The sequence below is a fragment of the Myzus persicae genome, unplaced genomic scaffold, assembly GCF_001856785.1.
Source record: "Myzus persicae strain clone G006 unplaced genomic scaffold, MPER_G0061.0, whole genome shotgun sequence".
In the NCBI taxonomy this organism is placed as follows: domain Eukaryota; kingdom Metazoa; phylum Arthropoda; class Insecta; order Hemiptera; family Aphididae; genus Myzus; species Myzus persicae.
Genome location: NW_019102098.1, coordinates 212,073 through 236,788, shown reverse-complemented (window position 1 = coordinate 236,788; position 24,716 = coordinate 212,073). Strand labels below are relative to the sequence as shown.

Here is a 24,716-nt window from a genome sequence, read left to right as displayed (position 1 = left end):
ACGGTAACTGTTCCTAATAAAATTATAGGTATTATTAGTGATAGATATTAACTGATGACGTTATGAATACTTCTTATGAGTTATGATGAAAAAATTATTTAAAATTTAAAAAACTCTGATACCCCGACAAGTAACAAGACAATTTTCATAGTTTAATAATAAATTAGAGTATGAATATTCACAATCTATAATTGTAGTTTAATGCATTTAAATTGGTATTTTATATTTCAATAATTTTAATAAATTATTATATTATATTGTATAAATATATTTCTAATTATTTTACGTTTCAGTTGCTGACAGATATACATAATAATTCTAGTTGTAATATGGCCCGTAATTCCATTGGGATTGTAATGGAGATTTTGACCTTGAAGACCAACTTGTTTCTTGTTCTGCTTGTTCTGCTTGTGATTCCTTCGCCTCTTCAATGTCTTCTTGTTTTATATCAGGTACATTTTCTTTGTAAAAACTCCCCAAGTTTCCCGCGGGATCATAGTTGGCCACAACATTGTACATACCATTTGCAGAATTTTTTGATACACCAACACCCAATTTCGTTGATGATTTCCATAGTAATTGCGTCATATGATCTAAAATTTGAGGATAATAATACTTAAGGTCTTAACGTATCATATACGTATACTATTTGTTGAAGGTCTGAAATATTTTAACAAGGACACACACCAATCATGGTTAAATGTTTACAAAGGTCTTGTGGAGGTATGAGGTACCTTAAACTACTTTTATTGGGTAGTTATAGTAAGTATATTATATCGATCACTAGAAATATTATTATCAACTGTTTTATTGCTATCGAAATTGATTCAATAATGCTGATTTTACCTTGAATGATAAAAATATCTTGTGTAATATTTTGCTTTTTTAAAGTATTTATCCCTGTTCGATAAAATATAAAATAGGTACATTCAGACGCCTTAAGTATTATTAAACGCTTTAAATGATTAATGAAAATATTTCAAATGATTCATAAAATATGTCAAAATGATCGAATTCGTAGATAAAACCATATCTGTACGTTATTTTCAAATGAATTACTTACGTATTGGAGTATTTGTGCTCAATCCTTCTTCGTCGTCATCGATGTTGAACTGAAGTATTTCATTGTACCATGACTCGACCGCTTTTTCACCTAAATTATTTAATTCTGAACTACCGTACAGATTTTCTCCGTATGCGTTATTTTCTCTATGATCAAATTTATTATCTCTCGCCATTTTATTAGCCCAGTCTTGGGCACAATTGGTCAACTAAAAGAAAAATCATATAATAAAGAAAAGTTATGAAAAAGTACATTGTTGTTTTTATCATTTCTTTAAATTTATATTGAGTAAACAATAATGCTGTGATCGCCGCATTAATGGCAGCTGTTAAGAAGGAATTTTAAGTTAGTATAGTAGCATTTATTACTGACAATATTAAGTATCTGTAGTAATAACAATCGATAAATTATGATATTATCTGTTTTACCTACTTAATGATTTAATTTAGCAGGTAAAATTCTTAATAATCAGGTATTCGAGCACGCGTTTCATAATACGACTAAAACGTTATTAATATTTAATTGAAACTGAAATATTTCCATGAAAAATACAGGATATTATGATTAATCACATTATATTTAGTTGTTTTAAATATAGAATTCTGCAGTCATTTTCGTGAATGACTACAGTATCTTATGGAAATATTTACTTAATTACTCTCTGATTTAATATACAATGTATCTCGAGGGGTAGTTATCATACGACAGTATACTTAATGTTATGAAAAAACACATTTAAAGAAATAAATCTCAATTATTTTTTTGTTGCGTACTAGCGTTATTAATACTTTTAAAAATACCAATTTTTCTTACTTTTTTAAATTCAATAAAAATAATTTGTACAAAAACTTTATTATACTATGTAAAATACACTATATATAGTGAGAGCGGGGTTAGTTGTTACAAGGGTTAGTTGTTACAGTCAAGAAATGTTGTACTTCCAATTATGGTTACACTGTGGGGACTGAACCAATAGTTTCTATTATCATTAAGTCCACATGTTTTGTGATAATATCGAATATATTTTATCTGCGATAAGAATTAACGACATTTTTCTGTTTTTCTTATGAAAAGTAAATTTTTTTCTTCGAATGCCGTTTTGAATTACAAAAAACAAACATAAGGTAAGATTATTATTTATTTTGTCACTTAATATTAATTGTCCATTACATAGTTCTGCATCATATTCTAATAATATAATTCAATTCTAATAATCCATTTCCAATAAATAAATTATCTTAGAAAAAAAACCATATGAGGTAAGTTGTTACATTTCGACAGGGGCATATTGTTACATCTTGTTAATGTAACGACTTGGCTCAAATAAATAAAATGAAGAATTGTTTATATTTTGTTTTACCTATACCTTAATATAGTGGGGGGTTTATTATAATAATAACATGTTATAGTAAATTAAGAAAAAATAAAATATTAAAATGTTTATACTTTTCAAGTTGTAAGAAAGAACCCCCTACGTCCTAACCCCCCACCCCCCGTGACTACACCACTGCTTATAATTACTGTTACAATTAATTTTTTATTTATTTTGAGTAATAATATTTAAAAATGTAGACTGTAACAATGTGCCCCTGGAATATAACAACTTACCCCACCCAGGGGCAGGCTGTTACATTTTGACTTAGTGATTTGACTAGGGTTTTTTTAGTATTAAAAATTAAATTTTTTTCACTTTATTATCATTAAAAGGTACCTAGGAAGTTACTTTATAAAATTATTTTACAACGATTATGATCATAGTTAAAGAACAATTATAAAAATTCGATATGTCAAAAGTTTAACAACTAACCTCGCTCTCCCTACTCTGTAAGCCAGAGGTTCCCAAACTTTTTATTGTACGACCCATTTTGAAAATTTTTTAAAATATGGCGACCCACAATATCAATGAATGACCTTTTTTTTTTGTACCATACAACAGAAAATTAAACTATTTTATTAAATTTTATGTAATTACGAAAAAAAAGTATAATAAATATAATATATACCATTTGACACGGCCGCTAGTAAACTCGTAATTGTCACACTCACAGATAAGGATTGACGATAAAACTGAATTTGAACTTCGAACATCAACGAAAAGTAATAGATGATTATATTTTTGTATTATTTAAAAAAATAGCGCGATTCACCAAAAGTATAATCGCGACCCACAGTTTGGGAAAGTCTGCTGTAAGCAGTTATACATAATGACGTGATTATTTTGCTTAGGAATGAATACTATTCGTTTACAATTTGAGAGGATACTGTAACACTCGCAAGTGTCATAAGATGTAATTTCTAAAAAGTTATTCCTCTAGTTAGGTTACTCAAATTATTCTAATATCGAATGTAGAGGTATTCAAATTGTGTACAGCGACTGCCAGGGATGTCACGAGAGTTGGCGAAAGGGGGGCCACGTCAAAGCACCGGAAACAAAAATCAATGTAGGTCGTGTATAATTAATATAAATATTATTTATAGCCATTTAGTTGCCTCGGTACTGCCGTAAATTTTAGCTCAAAAACCTTGAGTTTTAACTTAATCAAAGTTAATTTACGTTGTTCAATTTTTTTTCTGAAAAAAAAATTGAAATTAAAAATAAACTATCTGTAGATCGTACAGAACACTATCTAAAAATTAAATCTTAAATAATTGTGAACTTTTTCTTATCATAATTAAAATTAAAAACGGAAAGTGTTTCTAGAAACATATTTCTGTTGAATTCAAATATTTTTTCAGAATCAAAATTAAACAACGTTAACTAACTTTTAAAACTGTAAATAATTTGTAAAACTCGTACAATGAATTTTATTATGTTATCGAGTTATTGACATGTGCAATGTGCATGCACTTACGAAAGTGATACTAGCATTGAATTTCACTCACACTAATAAAAATCATTTTTAAGTTTATAACTAACATATAGATCCTGGGAAGCTAAGACGAGATTAGAAATTGCCTAAATGTTGCCCCTTAAATAATAGTTATACGAGGCCACTTAAAGCGATTATGAAAATAATAACAATACTCATCACGCAACCATCATTTTGATGTCTTATTTTTAACACTAAAGTCACTGTTATTATCATCCCTATTGGCCAAATTGTATCCTTATTGTTTCATAATAATTTGGGAGCCGTCAAAATATTGTAAATACATAAAAGAGTGCAGGGCGAAAAAGTTTTGAATATCTTCGGTCTAATGCATAGTTAGTTGATGTTACACAAGTTGCTCTCACCGTAGTTAAGGCTAATCCACAATAATAAGTATTAATACACGTATTCTAAGTACTCCACTTATTAATGTACTAATAAACCACAATAGTTATGAGATTCCTACTTGAAAACTGAACTCACAAAAATGGTGTACCTGAATGGTCTACCTATTACGCCTTATAATTATAATTGTTTTTATATAAATTCATAAAAGAACATAAACGTCATATTAAATGATAGGTAGTGTTGTAGTAACTACTGAAAAAATTGGCCTGCTAAGATTTTTCGAAACGGGTGGGATATGAGTTGTTGACTATTGTCAGACAGTCAGACTACATTATACATACATTCATTGCTTTATCATATATTTTATATGACAAAAGTAAGTCAAAAGGGGGATATGATACCCTCATTCTCCCCCTTACACGTCCGTGGGTACTAGCTCACTGATATTATCGTTATCAACCGCATTGTACACAGATGCATTGAAGTTGTGTTATTATATTATAATTAGTTAGGTAACTTAAACATAAATATATGCATAATCTTAATTAATTAGCCAACAGTATCAAAATAAAATTTATTATGACGTGTACCTACTATTATAATTCATTATGTATTTAAAAACAATGATACATTTTTATATCACATTTCTTTTGTTTTTTAAAGTGATCCTTATTTTTATTTTATTTTTTTGGTCAACTTAGTGTAACCATACACAGTATACATTATATAATATTGTACATACAATATATTAAAAACCAGCTGTTTTTGGTTTCCGGGGATATTTTTTGTGTTATTTAAGTTGCAACCGATAACCACCTAGAAACCAGTGACTTTCTACTTTTTATATATATTTTTTCAACCAGAATTCATTAAAACGTTATTTTTAAACAAAATATCCGATTCCCGCCTGTATCTGTTAATATATTAATATTCGTTATTTCTAATACTTATTTTTAATGCATAAACCTACACAGCGGGCTATACTTAAATGTATTTATTTCAAAATAATATGACTAAGTAATACTTTTAGTCATTTACCTGATCATCCAAAACAAATGGATCGAGGTTATATTTTTCTCTATACAAATTAGATTTTTGAAGGACTTGCTCTCGGATTTCATTAGCTTCGTCTTCGGTCATATCAAAAGGTTCTGAGTGCGGGTAATTTATTGTTTTTCTTTTTTGTGGCATGCTAACGTATGAACCCATACCATTACTCGAACCAATGGAGGGAATTGTTGAAAATCTCATTGAACCCAATTGCATATTTGTCGGTTTTCTAGTTTCTTGAAAATTGTTCTTATTGCCCTCTAAGCCATTGAACGAGCTTTGACCAATTAACTTGAATTTTGACATTATATCACTCAAATCATGGTCTCCATTACTGGAAGTTGTGAGCATTGGATTATTTGGTTGTTGTTTATTTTTCTGTAATTTTATAAATTTATGAACTTTAAATATTATTATAATGGTTAATAATACCACATTGGTCACCTAGGTCAAAAAATTCTTTAATGATTAAAAGTGCTTACATTTTGTAGACTTGGGAATCATTTTTAGCAACATTTTAAACATCGATGAACATTATTCTTTAGCATATAAAAATATTATTCATTGGGTAGATGGGCAAATTCAATTTAATTTAAGAAAAAACATAATATATTATGGACCAATTGAATTTGATCGAGAAAAATAAGAAGCAGTTTACACAAGATTTAGTCGTGCTCTTTAATGAGTCTTTAATGAGTCTGAACTCTGAAGTCGTACAAATATTCATAATACTATCATAAAAAAGCAAAAACTATAGAAAATATGTTGTATTATGCTACTTTTAAACGTAATGTAACTAAAAAAAAAAACTTGTATTTGATCACATTACTTACTAAATAGTCTTCAATACTACATTCCTCCCCGTCCTTTAGCATACGACATTCATTATTTATACAACACCTTCTAAATGATTTGAATATTATATTTTGTCCATTTAATCCACCGTTATTTAATGGCTTTTGTATAGAATTCATCATACTCATCATATTTGAGTTATCATTACCAAAACTGATTCGTTGACTATCATCTTCGTTAGATGATGAAGGCAAAGTATTTTGTCGTGCTATACCCTTAGCTAATGGGTTAATTTTTGTTCTTGTTAAGTCTGGAATGTCTTGAAAATTTGAAGTTAAACTATTTTGTCTTTTTCCAATATTTAGATTTCGCGAAGTCAAATCCATTGGATTGTTTTTATTGTACAAACCACTTAAAGGTTTATTATTTGGGAAACGAGACATCATACTATTTAATATTTTGTCATTATTCAGATCGCCTGAATCCATATCATTTGGTTGTCGTCCATAATATACACCACGCGAAGATTTATTTTTTAGATCTAATCCACGATTTTTCTCATACCCTGAAGAATTGTTCAAACTAAATGATTCTAAAACAAAAAATAATAAGTATTGATAATAATACTTGTATGAAAATATGTATGATAAAATGTTTTTAAGTTTATGTTACTCCTCAAAGGCGATGACGGTGATAATGACGTTGCTGCTTCATCTGCTTCCTCTCCATTTGCTTCTGTTGCTGCTGTTGAAGCAGAATTTGTACCACGCAGAGATTTGCTTTTTGGACCTGATACACGACTACTGTCATACCCCAAATAATCGTTGAAACTTAATGATTCTAAAACAAAAAATGATAAGTATTGATAATAATATATGAAAATATGTATGTTAAAATGTTTTTAAGTTGTATGTTACTCCTCAAAGGCGATGGTGGTGATAATGATGTTGCTGCATCATCTGCTTCCGCTCCTTTTCCTTCTGCTGCTGCTGTTGATGATGAATCATATGGACCAAAATTATTAGAAAACCTATATGAAGGTATATGCCTTATATGCCTAACTGTACGATGATGATTTCCATATCTAAACATTGCATTTAAATTACCTAGTATTCCTTGATTCATATATTTTTATCAAACATAACTAATTAATACTTACGCTTCAAATGTTAAGCACAAAACTAGTAAAAGTAAACTGCAATAAATTGGCTTAGCCATTTTATAAATTATAAAGTATGAGTCAGTGAGAACAAGATATTATCATCATGCGATCATTTCCAAATACCACTAACCAAAATATTAACACTCGTTGACTTAAATGTATAGCTCCTAAACCATTTAAAATTTGTTTACCTCAAATATTGTATGTAATTATTTTTATTGACAATGAAACAATCCTGTAAAATATTTTTTATTTAACTAAACCGCAAAAAGCTTAAAATAATTAGTTAGGTACCAGTTGAATAGTAGACATTTTACCAATTATGTACGACGTACGTATTATACGTGTTACGTACTTCCAATATCTTCGATTTTTAGAGTTTTTTGTAAAATAAAATAGTTAGTAGTTTAATACAATGCTTTTGTTGAACAATAAATTGTATTATTTTTACATAACTGAAAAATGTTGTTTCCAAAAATGACTCATATAACCCAATACACTGATGCCACATGTCAACATATGGATGGAAAATTCATCTATTCGCATCTGCGTATTACTAACTGGCATAGCTTTATTTTATAATCTAATACTACTTTATCATGTTATTCGTGCACTAATAATAACATGTATAACTATGAAATCATCGTATGATATATATTCTAGATTCTGAGGGGACAGATGAATGTATTAATTTTACAATGATGTCTGTCATCACTCATTACCTACGAGGGCAGAAAAAATGATTATATTTTCAACTTTTAGGGGAAGTTTCTGATAGAAAATGAATATCTGTTTCATTTAAATAACAATAGGATTACCAGAAAAAAAATTGAGAAAAACGAGTATTTTTAAGCAAAACCATTATTGACAAAATCGATTTTGTTGTTTAGTTTACCTAACTCATAAACAAATCACCTTAGATACATTAAATTGTCACCATTTATTTATTCTATCATTTTCTACACACGCTATAATTTTAATAAAAAATTATTAATTATATTAACCAGTGGCGTATATACGAATTATTTTCACTATGGGTCGATTTATCAATTATCACTAGTCAAGCATCATAGCCATAATTATACATTTTTAAGGGAGCAGCTGTTATATAATTAAGAATTATGACGTATTATACAGTTCAAATAAAAATTGCGCAATTCAATTTTATAATTATTATGTAAAATTAATTTTTTGTTTCTTTTTTTAAAAATATTGACAGTGTCGTTTGTATATTTTAATGTTAGCTTACTATGAATTTAACATCAAAGTCAATAAGTCATTAAAGCAAGTCTCGTCAATATATCTAACATTTCCTTGTAGATTACTCAAAAATGATTTTAATCAACCGGCTAACTTAATCATGGTGAAAAACTGTTAACAGTGTAAATATACATGCAATGCTTTAATTGAACCTGCAATTTCACTATGGGCTCTGGCCTAGGGGGCCTCCCCCCTATATACGCCACTGATATTAACTATTTCTGAGCTATATAATAGGTATTTAACATCTTCAATTCAACACAAAATTCCTCACAAATTTTACCAATAGTAAAAATATCGAAAATACATAAAAACAATTTCTTTGCAAGATTTGTAAGTTAAAATTGTTACGTCAAAATATTTCTAGCTATAAAGTATTTTAATACTTTGATAACTTTGGCTTGAAAATGTAAAACAAATTTAAAATTCCTCATAATTATTATTTATTATGTTATTCTTACAGCAACTTAAACAAAAATAAATAGGTAGGTGCCTATAGGTACTATTATTTTATTTATAGGATTTCAACATTTCAACTTTCTATTTCAAATTTTGATGAACTTTAATATTCCAATGAAAAATAACAGTTTTAGTAATTTTTTTGTAATATCCAATACAATTTACGAAATATTTTTAATTAATTTTAAGCTAGGTTATAGGTACTATGAAACAATCCACACCATCCTACCAACGGCATTGACTTATAAAGTCATAAATTAATAAAAAAAAGCTAATTATACCATTATAAAAAAGCTAATTATACCATTATAAAAAATATATGATTTGTTTTTGGTAAAAATCATGGTGGTGCAAGAGTATCACCTATCAATCATTGGATGATGAAAAATTTTATATTTTTTTTAGTTACCTTTAAGTAATAAATGTATTTATTCATTTACTAATCATAAATACCTAAGGGTAAATACCATAGGTACCTATAGTATAATAGTACATGCCACATAACGTGTGGCTGTGAGATACATAATTATTTAAAAGGAGAAAATCAAACTGTTTGAGACTGAGTTTACCTACCTACTGGCTTCTGGCTACTGAAAATACTTACTCAAATAGTTGATTGCAGCAATACATCGGAAACAATTTTAAAAAATGGAAAAGAAATGAGGAACTGTTCATTACCAAAAAATAAAAAAGTAATTCTCAATTATTACATATGGAGTTAATAGTTATTAATATTATATCCGACATCAATAAATGATATGTAATGTCGCGCTTAAATAATGTCCATATGTTTATATCTTCAGTGGTGTTTCGGAGGGTATAAGGCGTATAAGGGATACCCAATTGCCATTTATTGAATTAGATACATCCTGTAAAAATGGTGCAAATTAGAACGTTTACGAACGTATACCATAACATTTAAAAAAAAAAATACACGATATGCATGTGATTTAAAATTGAGCAATCTGTTTTTATTCATCATCATATTACGACATTTATCAATTATCAATATCAGGGGTCTGCAAGTACCTACCTACTCTCCATTGGAGTACTGGAGATAAAAATAATAAATAAATCAGATCCAGAGAAAAAAATCTTTGATAAATCTTTACTCATTTATAACAGCAATATGAAGACAATACAGTTCTGAGATATTAATGATATTATGTCAACGGTCCAGTGTTTTGTCTTTGACGATCTGCGGATTTGCCTGTTGCATATCCTTAATCTTTATGTTAGAACAGCATAATAAATAGTTAAGATTAATTATCATTACTAGACACGAATTAGTTAACCATCGTTCGTGAGCAGCTAGGTCAGCGGTTCTCAAACTGTGCTCCGCAGAGCCCTTGGGGCTCCATACGTTAATACACACAAATTTCATAATTTTGAAATTGTTTAAATTATTTAAACGAATATATATTTCATAGAAATCTCTTGAACACTCATGATAATTTTTTTACTATCAAATTGCAGTTTGTTTAATGATAGGTAAACTCCACAGTCACACACAACGTCCAACAAAAACAACATAATTTAATAAAAACAAAACGATTTTTCTGATACCTACCTGATAAAATTCTTTTATATGGCCTAACTCTATAGTCTGTCCTATGGTTATATTTAATTTAACAAGGCGGTATAACGTGTACAATGTAAAATTCCGATAAGAAAATTGTGTACAATTATTTAATTTTAGAATTTACATAATACTTGAAACTAGATAATTTCTACCATTTAATTTAGGTTTGATTCTCAATTACTAAATTATTTTATCAGCTTATCGCGCGTATTGACGAACGACGGACATGTGATTATTATATTTAATTCGGTAAATTTGTTATTTTGTTGTGCGTATTTATGAACAGCAGACGTCAATTTTTTCTTTGATTCAATTTTTTCATTTTTTTATTATTTTAATTAACGTATTTACGAACGACGCAGTGTATTTCTACTGAATGGTGGTTCAAAACGGGCTCCATAAGTCCTGAAAATCGTCATTCATGCAAATGAACGTTAAATATTTCTTGAGGCTCCACGAGAAACTTCTCCTTAAAAAAAGGCTCCGAGGCAGAAAAAGTTTGGGAACCGCTGAGCTAGGTAATAAGAGTGACCGCCTTGTTAAATTAAATATAATCATGGGACAGACTATAGAGTTAGGCCATGTAAAAGAATTTTATCAGGTATCAGAAAAATTATTTTTTTTTATTAAATTATGTTGCTTTTGTTGGACGTTGTGTGTGACTGTGGAGTTTATCTACCATTTTACAAACTGCAATTTGATAGTAAAAAATTATCATGTTAAATGTGTACTATGAAATCGTTATTATAATAGGTACTTAGGTTGATACATGTAATTAAAATGCACTATACTAGGTGCATATTATCATTCCACACATTAAATAAAAGTATAAGACCCATACGCAAATACGCTGCTTTCTCAATGTATTTTTGTAAAGTTAAAGACTTTTGAATTTATCTTGTAAAATAGTTTTTATGAGTAAGGCCAACGGTTTTTTGTAAGATTTCATCTATTGGTTTGCGTTTATAACATCACAATATTCATAGATGGGGGACGGAGTGGCCAAGTGGACTAAGGCGTCGGTTGCAACCTACAAACTTACAAAACAGCTAATGGCCATAGTATCCGGGCTTGAGATCAATTTAAAAAAAATATATATTCCTAAATGAGAGTATGTACCCTGTAGTTTTTTTTACAACAGCACTGTATATCACACATTGTGCCCTGCAGTATCCTCTAGACAGTAGTATATTTGCTAGATCGTTTGACTATCTTCTTAACTCTTTTTACTATAATTGTTCATACTTAAATCAAATTATGAAGAATTAAATAAATTAATGCAAATTGATCAGGTTTACTGATATCAATCATCGACGAATTCGAATACGTTCCTTTTGTAACGAGAACTTTTCCAAACACTTACTAGTTTATAAAAGTGCTATAGAGTGATTTTTTGTTAGACATCGAAAAAGATTTAGCTAGGCATTTTCACATATTTTCTTCAGCGTTATTTTACTACTGATTGTCTCTACAATTATTGATACATTTGAAGAATATCAAATTATTTAATATCATCTGTTTTCAATTTTTATCAAATTAAAATAAAAGTGCAACTACATGGAACTTGTTTAACTTTTTACTGTCACTGTACACTTTACTGTACTTTTCGATAAAACAAAAGAATCAATAGAATTTACGTACTTACATTACCATTACTGTTATGGATTTAATCATTTTTAAATACAGCTTTTACCTATACTAGGTACATACAATTATGTTTTGTTTTAGATGTACGGTATATTGTAGTACCAATATCACTTGTTACTCATCATCTATGCATAAAAATTCTAATTTTTCTGTACGTTGTCGTATAGTCGTATACCAATATAAACGTACCTACCAAAAACTAAAATCATACGTAATCGAATATTATGCCGAATAACACGCAATACTGGCTCGTAATCCGAAGTTGAACAAGTGGCGCACACATATAGTCACTCTGTCGACTGTCCTGTCTTGTATACGGAAGTATATTTTTTTACTTTTAAGATTACATAAATAGTATATTATATAGGTATATAATATATGTCTCACTCCACACATAACATTATTAACTATTTAGATGATGATAATGATAATACGTTATTTTAAAAATAAATTTTTGCTGTGCATAATATGTAACATATAACATAACTTACATTGCATGAATAAAATATAATAAAATAAAAATAATAATAAAAGTGAGATGGCTTTTTAATATTTGCAACCCTTTCGGCAAGCCTAATGTTTGTGATGGAGGGTTTTACAGAGAGTTCACATAACACTAAATATATTATTTTAGTAGACATCCTGTTCGTCCAATTTTAATACTATTTAAGTCTATGTGTTTTAAATACAGTTTAAAATGTTCTAAGACAAATATATTAATTATGAGAATCCTTCCTACATGTATTGCTACGGGAGCAATTTTACTCAAAACTGTTTATTGTATTTAGAATTTAAAATATTACTATCGTCTTTGTATCTAGTACAGTATTTATGTGGGTCGTGGGACACTTGTTATTGTAATAATTATAATATAAAATATTATTTAATGTCTGTGTTCATATAAAGCTATTTTTTTTTATCTAGTATTCGTACTATCTGTAGAGTTACTTTTTACAATAAACACAAGTGATGTTCTGGATTTATAAGAAGTATTAGAAAAAAATAGAATAAATAATCTATTAACATATTTTTTATACATGGCTATGATATCTTTATTTTTCATGTGTGATATACATAATCATTATTGGTATATTTTATCTTCTTTAACAAAAATGTTATCAGGCTCTTTACAGATGATTTTAATGAAAGTCATATAGATCTGACCCTATACAATTATCCCGTTATCATTCAGAACTGATTGGACGAGCGATGTCTAAATAAGTTTTTTTATTCTTATATTAAATATATATTTTAGGTTCATTATTAAAGATGTAAAAGAATATTTACGTATTGTATTGGTTACTGCATTTATATATGATGGTCCAATTTAAATTGATTATCCTATGTTATACCTTGGGTATTTAGGTTTATTTGCAGATTGCAAATCCATACAATTTGTATTGGCTGTATTATAATTGCTTGATGAAATAACGAGTATTTTATACACCGGATTAATTTTTTCAGACTTTATGTGGAAATAAATATATTTTGATTCGTCTAAACTTAGAATGAATATTAAACTTAAACAATTTTTTATCCAGAACTTTGTATGGAACATTTCATATATTATGGTATGTGGTGACTAGTGGCATTGTACTTAGTAAATAACAATAAATTTATTAAATTAAAGATTGGTTAATTAGGATTTGTTTTAATTAATTGTCTGTAATTCAAATAATAAATTTGAGGTTAAACTTAATATACATTCCGAAGTTAAACAGCTAATTATTCTATTATACTATATTTTATACTATACCTACCTAGGTAGTGTTAATTATAAATAAATGGTCGTGATAAATATAAAATATAAGTAGTTCAGTTACCTATGGACTGTAATATATTTTATATATTTCCATTTAATTTTATCATGCACACGTATATGTATATTATATCTTTATAATTTTGTATGCATAATAATAATAAGGATATCCTTGATACTTATAAACACTTAATAGTATTTAGATTTTATATAATCAATGGTTATGTAAATATGAGTATACTGTTATGATCCTACAAAAAAAAAAAATAATAATAATAAAACACAGACCACGTTTTTTTTCACTGTGTCAATTTATTAAAATGTTTAGAAAATATTATTAAGTGGAAGATTTATAAGATAATTAAGTTCAATTTGTAATAAACATAAAAATTTACTTAATAATTAAATCTTATTATTTGCAGAAAAATGAGGTACAAACAATTAATTACGAAATCATTAATAAAATAAAAAATATTTTCAACATATTGCAATCAATGAAAAACATTCATTTAATTTCTTTAAAATAATAGAGCCAGTTAGGTAGCTACCCATAGGTAGTCTCTGCCTTTGGAGTTTGGAAACTGGATCCACTCAAATATGAGATAGAAATACATCGCATATAAATAATATTATATACATAGGTATTTTAATATAATCATTATGAAAATACTGAAGAGCACAATGGGATAATAAGGGCATAAAGATCAACTTATCGCATGGTGATCTTCAAGTCATTCTATTAATTTAATCGTCTATGAGTCTATGACACTATAAGAAAATAATAGTTTTAAGTACCTATAGATAGTAATGTGATAAAATATACGGTTTTTTAAATAGGTCTATATTAATCATAACCTTTAAGTGATTTTCTAATCGTTATATAAACAAATATACGATCCACCAGATAGGTACCTACTTGAATATCAATAGTCGATGTAAATATATTTTACTTATTCAAAGGCATACAAAGTATTTTGTAGAAGCGTTGTTACACAATTCGTAATGAAAGCTCTGGTTATTTAACAGTACACCAGGGTCAAAAACATAATTTGGGGTAGGAGTTTGTTTGCATGGTATTGCATAAAAATATTTTTAAAAGGAGTATTATTTCCCCCCCATCTGCATTGGTTAACGTGATGACATGCGCGTCTTACTTAGAACCATTCACAAAACTACATATAACATATCGATGATATACGGTGGGGCCGAGTATAAAATCAGTGTGTCGGAAGTGAGTGAAAGTGAAATCTCTTCCACAGCTCTTCGTTAGCAAGTGAACTCCAAGTACCAGGTAATTTTGTATTTATTAATAATATGGACTTAAATATAAGTCTTTGTGTACATTTAAAACTATTTTTATTTTATCTTATAGTATAGGTATTTAATATAAATTTATTTAAATGAACCTTGAAACTATTTGAACCATTAAAAATATATAAATATCAAGTTGCATCTTAAAGTTTACAAAAATTCAAATAAGATGTAGAAATTCTAAGTATGACTATTAAATTATTTTATATTTATAAAGTAGGTAATAATATAATAATAATATAAAAATTACTTTTAAAATATAAATATTTTTGTAGTATTAAGTTTAAAGTAGTAAAGTAGTTATATACCAACAAAAAAATTTAGTTTTGGGGAAAGATTTTAATTTAACCCATAGCTAAGTAAACATTGAACTATCACATAATATTAGGTATTAGTAATATACAGGTATACTACCTATACACTAGTAATTAGTGGATATTATTTTAATAGATCATAAAATAGCAACAAACTAGATTTACATATTTGTAGATTGTAAATATCTAATTATTTTATAACTACATAACTACACATTTTGGTGAATAATATTTATTAAATTTAATTAAGCTGATTTTATTATATTGTTATAAACGACAAAAAAAACATAATATCTAGGTTACATTTTAAAAACATTTTTTTGGTAGGTTACCTACTTTATTACATTTATTTTAATTATTTATATGTCTGTATAATTTTTTATATTGATATATACTGATGGATAAAAAACAATGGCTAAAATACTCTTAAGATTAAAATAATTATTTTTCAATTTCCATAATTTTACTATAGGTTCTATTATAATTATTAAATTGTTCAAAATTTAAAATATAATGTATTTAAAATAATTTAAATACAACAATCCAATATTGACCTCAAATTTATATTTTTCATTTAATTTTAATGGCATATTAAATATATACATATTTATAAAATATTCGAAAGAATTCCAAACGAACAAAAAAGTAATTTGTGTTTTTATGAGATAACTTTTTTGACAAATTGAATTTAAATCGGGAAGTCAAAAGGTATATTACATTATTGAAGTAGGAGATGTTAACTGAGCATGATGTAATGTTGGTATTACACAATGTTTACGGACAGACCAGTTTTAAATCTTGTAAGAGAATAATATAGGAAAAGGAAAGTGAATGACCGGTTTTGTCCGCTTCCGACGAGCGAAAGTACTAGGCAATTTAAATTCCACCTCACATATAGCTTACTTATATAACACACTAATTGACACTCATAATCGTCAAATATAGGTATATAATATTATCAAATATTGAGGTCATCACATATTTTACTTCTCGGTATTTTTTCACGGTCAAACTTTACACGTGCATTTATTAAATAATAAAGTAACTGCTATTACACATAGAATAAAGAATATTACATCATTGATAATAGGTATAATATTTATGTTTACAGAATGTGGATACTCGTACTAGTACTATTCAGCGTCGTAGTAGCGCTTCTGTCATATTTGGACATGAGAAAACCAAAAAACTATCCACCAGGTAATTATTACAATGATCATAACAGCACCAACATATATTATTGTAATGTATTTAACTGATTAAAAACATGTTTTATTTAGGTCCAAAATGGTTGCCAGTTTTGGGAAGTGCTCTTACCGTAAATTCGCTTAGGAAACAAACCGGGTATTTGTATCGTGCCACTATTTGTCTAGCGGAATCGTATGGACCAATTGTTGGTTTGAAAGTCGGAAAAGATAGACAAGTAGTTTGCTGTGGATATAATGCAATTAAAGAAATGTTGACAAAAGAAGAATTTGATGGACGACCACAAGGACCATTTTATGAGACTAGAACATGGGGTACACGAAGAGGTATAACCATAAACAATAGTATCACACCCTGGTCAAAAAATCGTTTTAATTATAAGATCAACACTTTCTAAACTATTCTATTTCTTAACACTGACAGTTTGACATCGATGTTTAGTGTTTATGCTTCACCATCTTCACCTTTTATTCGTATGAACGTTTTTTTATATGGGAAAAACATGTATTTCGTATTTTAGTTTTCGAGACTATATATTAAATGAGCTACAAAAATAAGGACAATACCTTTTGATGATTGATTTTACTATATAAATTAGTAATGTTCCTACTTTTTATATTTCATATTACTTGACTTCACCCAAGAACAATTTTTTTAAATATTAAAAATTAATATTATTGGACAAATGGCGCTATTTTAGTATTTTCATATTTTATCTGACTTAACGTAAAAATAATATTATTATCATTATTATTTTTTAAAAATTTTTTTTGCAACCACTACAATATTTTTCCAATGATATATCTATTTTCTTCTTACTATGTATATAGTCGATTACGGTGAAAAATGTGTTTGAGTAATATATATAAAGATTACTATTTTGGTGTTTTAAAAAATTATCACTTGCAAAATCACTATTTTAGGTCTTCTACTAACAGACGAAGAATTTTGGGTAGAACAACGAAGATTTGTATTGCGTCATTTGCGAGAATTTGGTTTTGGAAAAAGAACAATGGCTGAACTTGTACAAGAAGAAGCCGTTCAGTTGGTTGAAGATTTTAAAGAAAAAATTGCAAAGTCTAAAAATGGGAATGGTGAAGTGTTTGAAATGAGAGATGCTTTCAGTGTAGGAGTCTTGAACACATTGTGGTCAATGATGGCCAGCAAAAGATACAATGCAGAGGACATCGAACTAAAAAATCTACAAGCTTTGTTAACTGAACTTTTTGCTAACATCGATATGGTAGGAGCTTTGTTTAGTCAATTTCCGTTTTTAAGATTTATTGCTCCTGAAGCATCTGGATATAAATCTTTTGTCAATATTCATCAACAAGTTTGGAGATTCCTCAAAGCAGAACTTGATGGTCATAAAGAAACGTTTATTTTAAATCAACCAAGAGATTTGATGGACGTGTATTTACAAATGTTACATTCAGAAGACAAAAAAGAAAGTTATTCAGGTACTTACATTGTATATACTGGTGTTATTATTTTGTACTTATGTATTATCAAATAATTGTTTGTTATTCGATATTTTCAGAATCTCAGCTGTTAGCAATCTGTATGGATATGTTTATGGCTGGATCTGAGACTACCAGCAAATCTTTAGGATTCGGTTTCCTGTACCTACTTCTAAATCCAGAAGTTCAGAAGAAGGCTCAAGAAGAAATCGATAGAGTGGTTGGTCGAGACCGACTTCCCACCTTAAATGATAGGCCTAAGTACATACAATGCTATTATTGTTAGATTATAACTTATTTAAAAAAACTATAATATTGTGTTTGTTATAATTTGTTATTCATAAACATTAATATATTATTAACACTCATGATGTCTCTATTTTAGTATGCCCTATCTAGAAGCTCTCGTATTGGAGTCAGTTAGAGTATTTATGGGACGAACTTTCAGCATCCCACATAGAGCTCTAAAGGATACCACATTACAGGGTTATCATATTCCTAAAGTATGATAATCGTATATTTAAAAAAAAACGAATTAGATATAATAGGTATACGTTTACTTTTTTTATTAGGATACAATGGTGATCGCTAATTTTGCAGCATTACTTAATGACGATGACGTATGGGATAACCCAGAAAGATTTTGGCCAGAAAGATTCATTGGTTGCGATGGAAAATTAATTGTTCCAGATGAATACTTGCCATTCGGATACGGTAATAGTTGCAATCATTAAACTCAAAGAAAAATGTGTTCTAATTAAATTAAATGTGGTTTTTTTTTAGGTAAACACCGTTGTATGGGACAAACTCTCGCTAGATCAAATATATTTTTATTCTCTGCTTGTTTATTACAAAACTTTAATTTCTCAGTGCCCGATGGTCAAGCACCGCCAAGCACTTTAGGCGTTGACGGAGTAACTCCTTCACCTGGAGAATTCAATGCTTACGTCAGTCTTCGATCGTGATAATTCATTTAAGTTTCTACTTAGAATTTACGAATTTAAGTCTTCATTCTTTGACCTTAAATCGTGAAATTTTTAATTAAATTTCAAATATCCTTATTTTTATACTTTTTTAAAATAATAGATTATAACACTTGTGTAGTTTAAATATTAACGAATACTATTGTATGGTTAAATGACTGAATGATTTTACAACCAAACAGTATAATATTTGTATGGTCTACTACGATTTCTGAATCCAAAAATTTATTATAGAATTTTAATTTTAATATATTGTGTAGTAATAATTGCATTATTTTCTACTATATTATATGTTATGTGTATTTTTTTTATGTGATTAATTTATATTCATACGTATATAATCAAGTATATTAAGCTGTATGTATAGGTACTCAATAACTATTTCTTTATCACAGTGTATTAAATGTTTATAAATATACAATACAATATATATATAATATTGTACCATATATGTATTCAATATTTAATCAATGGTAGTATCCTAGTAGGTAGTAGGTAATAGATACCTATCTTCAAAATGTTTAAGAAACAAATATATAATATGACAAACCAAACACATATAGTTCACGTTATGCTTAACTAGGGATGGAGGTTTCTAGGCTCTGAGTTTCTGACTCCCAACTCCACTTCAAACTAAGCGATAGCATTTAATCTGCGGTGTTAATGGAAATTGTAAAAATAACATTTAACATTAATATATAATATATATATCTACGAAATACAGTATTATTATAAAATATATATTATAAACTTTTCACTCCATCACAAAATTTATGATTGTGATACTGATAGAGTTATACAGTAACCTATATGCTTTATAATATTGTATGGTAACAATCAGGGGCGGACTGGGCCGGCGGGAAACCGGGAACTTTCCCGGTGGGCCGCTGTTCAAAAATAATTTGTTATTATTACATTACTTATTACTTAAAATAAAATAGCCAATAGGTATAAATTCAAAGGATGAATATTTTATATTTTCATATTATCATTACGCGCGTGTATGAAAAATTGTTTACATTTGGTGTTTAAAAATAGATTTTAGGTTTTGGTTCGGCTGATACTCCATCAGGAGTTTGCGTATAATCAATAATTTGAATAATATATTATTTTAGTAATGCAAGAAAATCTTTGCAATCAACCGCAAATAAGCATTAAAAATGTAAATATCTATCTATTACCTAAAATTATTATTTTTCCCCAGTATTTTATTTAAATAATAGGTATGCAATATGAATTGAATTTATTTCCAAAGGAAAAATGAGTTAAATCTAGTTATAACTAGAGTTAGGATGTTGATGACCTAAAAAACACACAAAAATGTCCTAAAAAAAATGCAAAAAAACCCTAAAAAAAGTGCAAAAATGCTCTGAAAACTTCAAAAAATGACCTTAAAAATTATCTAAAATACTAATTAAGTAAGTGAAAAAACTTATTTATAAATAATAATTTTTATTAGAGATATGGGTATAATAATGGGTGTAATAGTAATTTAAAATATAAATTATAAATATATTAAGCATTTAAATAATTCAATATATAACATTCAAAGAGTAAATCTTATCTGAACGCGATAAATGTAATCACAACAAAAACTCCACAATAATAATTTAAAAATTATTTTTTTCTAATAGTCCAAAACCAAAGTTAGATTTTAAATAAATTAAATTTGTTTCCAAACTTGGGTGTAACATTTGCCCTAAAATCTATAATTTGTAAAAAATGACTTAAAAATGTTGAAAAATGACGTTAAAAAACAAAAAAAATGCAAAATAAAATTAAAATATTCTGCATCAAGGGAGCATGAAACAAATTTTTAGCTAGGATAGCATACAGAATAAAAGGAAAAAAAATGCAACAGTCATCAACATCCTAACTCTAGTTATAACTAATAAAAGTTAATATACTACAATATAAGTGTCATAATATTTTATATTTTTACATAAGGTATTAAATAATATTATGTTATAATTAAATGACTTTTACCAATATATTATTTATTTGTGAAGTACTTCATTAATATTAAACAAAATTAAAATTACATATTGAAACTATTTGGTAAGTTTAGTTTAACAAATCTTAAGTTTCACACGAGTTCCGAACCCAACAGTCCCAAAAACCCCTGGCTAATAACCTCTTCCTTGATGACATAAACAATTAATAAAAAAAAAAAATCTTAAGTTGTTTTCTGGGAAAATTGAAAATGTATAGAGGCTGCATTCCTCATTGAATAAAACGTTGGTATATTTAAGTTTTTACATTTTTGTGATGACGAAAAATGGCAAGGGCCGGGTCAAAATATAGATTTCCCGGGCCAAAATGTTGCCCCAGTCCGCCCCTGGTAATAATAGTAAGCGCTTACAATGTTCGTCGATAAACAATTTAATCACATAATATGTTTCTCCTCATTCTGGGATTTAGTTTTAATTTATGAGAATAAACAATAAATTGTAATTTGTAGGTATAACTGCATTAAGACCTTTTAAACTGTATGAAAACTCTTTAAGCAAGAAAGTAAAATGTGTATATTCAATATTCATTCCTATGCTGTACGTACATAATTACTTAGGTATTTGATTATTAGTTATCCACTTATCCCAATAAGACTTATATTACAGCTTTAAGTCTGGTTTTCACTACCTAAATCATTTCGTGTCGTATTTCTTATATTTAATGTTATAATAAATAAATATATATCCAACATGTTATCCAGTGTCGCAAAACAACTTGACTGTCCTACAGGCTACTTCTGCTAGTACCTAGTTCAATAAAATATCAACTTTACGTTTTTACATGACGTCATGGCTCATGACACGGCATTATAGTGGAAACCTAGGTTTAACTTATGTAATATTACACTGATTTCGGAGTCTGTGGTGTAGTTTACTCTAAACAGCCACAAAAGTAACCACAAATCACAATGATAATATATTTTTACAATCCGATCATTGTGACCACACTTCAAAACACTTATAGCGTATAATAACTTGGTATGCAGCTATATCTACTTAATTTCTAATTTATTCGCCATTGCTTCAGTACATCAGTTAAAGTGTTTATAACGAAAATGTTACAAGGAGCGACAATTATACAACACCTACATAGCAATATTGTTATAGAAAGTAGTGTAGCAAAAAAATTGACGTTAGGTACTTCGATATAGATATACCATTATATTTTATACCTACCTAGTATAAATTATTACTCATGCCTATGGTTTAAGGTAGCAGGTAGGTTTATTCAAATAATAACTAGAGCATGCAATATATTAGGGAAGGGGGGATTTAAAAGAATAATATTTATAATTTTTCCGCACACCAATTCTATTAGCTTCAATGTTTTATACAATTATGGTGTATTATTTTAATTTTTTTACTATTTTTATACATTCTGGCCTCTGGGTTGGTTAGACACAAATACACAATGTACATGTGCAACCCTACCAATATTAGGCATATTGATTAGAAATCGTGCACTTATTGGTGGTATTTTTTTTTTTAATTTTCTCATTACTTTCTCTAAGCTTAAGAAAAACTATTGACAGCCGTCAAAAACGTTCGGACAAATAACAGTGATGATTATCAAAACATGATGATATTCTAAAAAGTACTCACCCGTGTATTTTATTTTATACATTATAGATACCTACTGTTACCTATTTTTAAATGAACAACTCGATTCTTTAATGTGTTGATTTATCATTGTCTTTACTCTTTTGATTTCAAATTTTTATATATAGGTAGTATAGACGTAATATGACACACGACTACAACTGCGCATCACTTGTGACACTGAGTTAGTCAGTTTCATCAATCAGTAATATCAGACAACGATTCATGAATGGTTATCATTGTAGTTATCTGAAGAAAATATACAAAATATTTATTTTATTTTTTAAAGTTTTAACTTTTTAGATTATGAGTGGAGTATTGATTATACAATATGGTTTTTTTTGTGTCTGTCATCACCTTTTGGGGCAGTAAAAGTGCTTTGATTTTCTTCAACAACATATTTTCTGGTAGGAGAGTGAATTTTGTTAGTAGTTAAGAGGTAAAAACTAAAAAGTAAAAAGAACAATTGTTTTCAAAAGTAGCAGGAGAAACAAACAAATAACTAAGGAAAAATTGGAATTTTTACGAAAAACCTATTTTTGACAAAATTGATTTGGGTTTTTAGTGTAACTAAAGAAAAATACCGTAGATACATAACATTTTCACTGAATGTTAATACCCGTAATTTCTATACACTATACATTTCTCAAAATATGTTGGCTTATGTTGAACTATTTATAGCCATATGAGATTTTCGATAATTATTAGTTTTTTTTTTAAAACTAATTTCGATAAAATAAATTTTTACTCTTTCAGAAGACTTTAAAATGTAATACAAGGTTTCTCGTAAGTTGTTGTTATAGTGGAAATTAAGAAAAAATTGAGCTAAATCTACAATAATTTTTTATGACGAGCTTTTAAATTTAGAATTTTGACAACATTCGTAAAAATCACTAAAATTTGTAAATTATTTTGAGTTAGAAATTCATAGAAATTTTTCTTTTTATATCTAAAATTTTAAAATTTAACAGATTCCTATAATAGGATCAAAAAAAAAAGTGTCTACTAGAAAGTCAATTAAAATGTTTATGAGCGTTTGAAGTTTAAATTTTTACAACATTAGATATTCACTCGATTTCTCATGTATGTAATGATTTTCTTATTTTGTTGTAATTCAAAAATAAATAACTGTAGATACTTGAAATTTACACCATATGTTAAATGTATCAATTCATGTACTTGATACAATTTTCAAAATATTTTGGACTGTTTTTATAGCTGTTTATTGACATTTTCAATTTTCAAATTTTTTTTTATAAATGTCAATTGAATTTTATTTGTTGTGTCAAAAAGTTTAAAAATGTAATACAAAGCTTCTGATATATTGATAGAATATCAGTTTAAAAATTATTAAAAATACATAGGCACATTGTTTTATAACCATTTAAAGTTCAAATTTGGACAACATTTATCAAATTGAAAATGAACAAATAATTGTTTAGTTAAATATTTATAAAATGTTCAATTTTTAAAGTTAAGGATCAAACATTTAAAGTGAAATTGCACCTAACGAGTTATTTCTGTAACCAAAAAATCTAAAAAATATATAAGCACGGTTTTTTTTTATAGTTATTCTGTGTTTAAATTTGGACGAAATTACATATTGTATTTAACCTAATCTTAGTTTAAATAATCTAAGTTATTCTGTTAAAATTTAAAAATTTAATATTAATTCGTGGGTTGGTGCTTAAAATTGTTAGAGTTTATTATTATATTTTATACACACAATGACTTTTCTAATGTAATTTTTTTGGCAAAAATGATGCTTTGTAGTGAAATAAATTACTTTAAACACAATTATATCATCAAATAAACTATATACATTACTAAGTAGTG

At 27.6% G+C, this 24,716-nt stretch overlaps 2 protein-coding genes across 3 annotated transcripts; one reads left to right on the top strand and one right to left on the bottom strand.

Moving 5' to 3' along the window:
* Positions 1-131: 131 nt before the first annotated feature.
* LOC111031189 lies at positions 132-7,452 on the bottom strand. 2 transcript variants are annotated; one of them, XM_022311028.1, is made up of 7 exons: positions 7,286-7,450; positions 7,044-7,210; positions 6,799-6,966; positions 6,165-6,718; positions 5,320-5,709; positions 1,064-1,271; positions 132-593 (listed from the first exon to the last, which is right to left on the bottom strand). In XM_022311028.1, exons 1-7 carry the CDS (start codon positions 7,342-7,344, stop codon positions 319-321), a joined length of 1,821 nt encoding a protein of 606 aa, XP_022166720.1. In that variant the 5' UTR covers positions 7,345-7,450; the 3' UTR covers positions 132-318. The 2 variants fall into 2 exon arrangements, with proteins under 2 accessions (XP_022166720.1, XP_022166721.1); XM_022311029.1 differs by lacking the exon at positions 6,799-6,966 and having other exon boundaries at positions 7,286-7,452.
* Positions 7,453-15,163: 7,711 nt separating this feature from the next.
* LOC111031190 (probable cytochrome P450 303a1) lies at positions 15,164-19,706 on the top strand. The gene is made up of 8 exons (XM_022311030.1): positions 15,164-15,286; positions 16,732-16,820; positions 16,901-17,152; positions 17,750-18,286; positions 18,367-18,547; positions 18,672-18,789; positions 18,859-19,000; positions 19,070-19,706. Exons 2-8 carry the CDS (start codon positions 16,733-16,735, stop codon positions 19,249-19,251), a joined length of 1,500 nt encoding a protein of 499 aa, XP_022166722.1. The 5' UTR covers positions 15,164-15,286; position 16,732; the 3' UTR covers positions 19,252-19,706.
* The last annotated feature ends 5,010 nt before the right edge of the window (positions 19,707-24,716 follow it).

Bases quoted from the DNA above. Each gene is read 5' to 3' on its own strand.
- LOC111031189 (XM_022311028.1), bottom strand. From the start codon at position 7,344: ATGGCTAAGCCAATTTATTGCAGTTTACTTTTACTAGTTTTGTGCTTA. The intron at 6,719-6,798 runs GTAACATAAACT...TTTTTGTTTTAG, and splicing joins ACCGTCATCGCCTTTGAGGA to AATCATTTAGTTTGAACAAT. The intron at 5,710-6,164 runs GTAAGTAATGTG...ATAAAATTACAG, and splicing joins GTAGTATTGAAGACTATTTA to AAAAATAAACAACAACCAAA.
- LOC111031190 (XM_022311030.1), top strand. From the start codon at position 16,733: ATGTGGATACTCGTACTAGTACTATTCAGCGTCGTAGTAGCGCTTCTG. The intron at 18,287-18,366 runs GTACTTACATTG...CGATATTTTCAG, and splicing joins CAAAAAAGAAAGTTATTCAG to AATCTCAGCTGTTAGCAATC. The intron at 18,790-18,858 runs GTATGATAATCG...TTTTTTTATTAG, and splicing joins AGGGTTATCATATTCCTAAA to GATACAATGGTGATCGCTAA.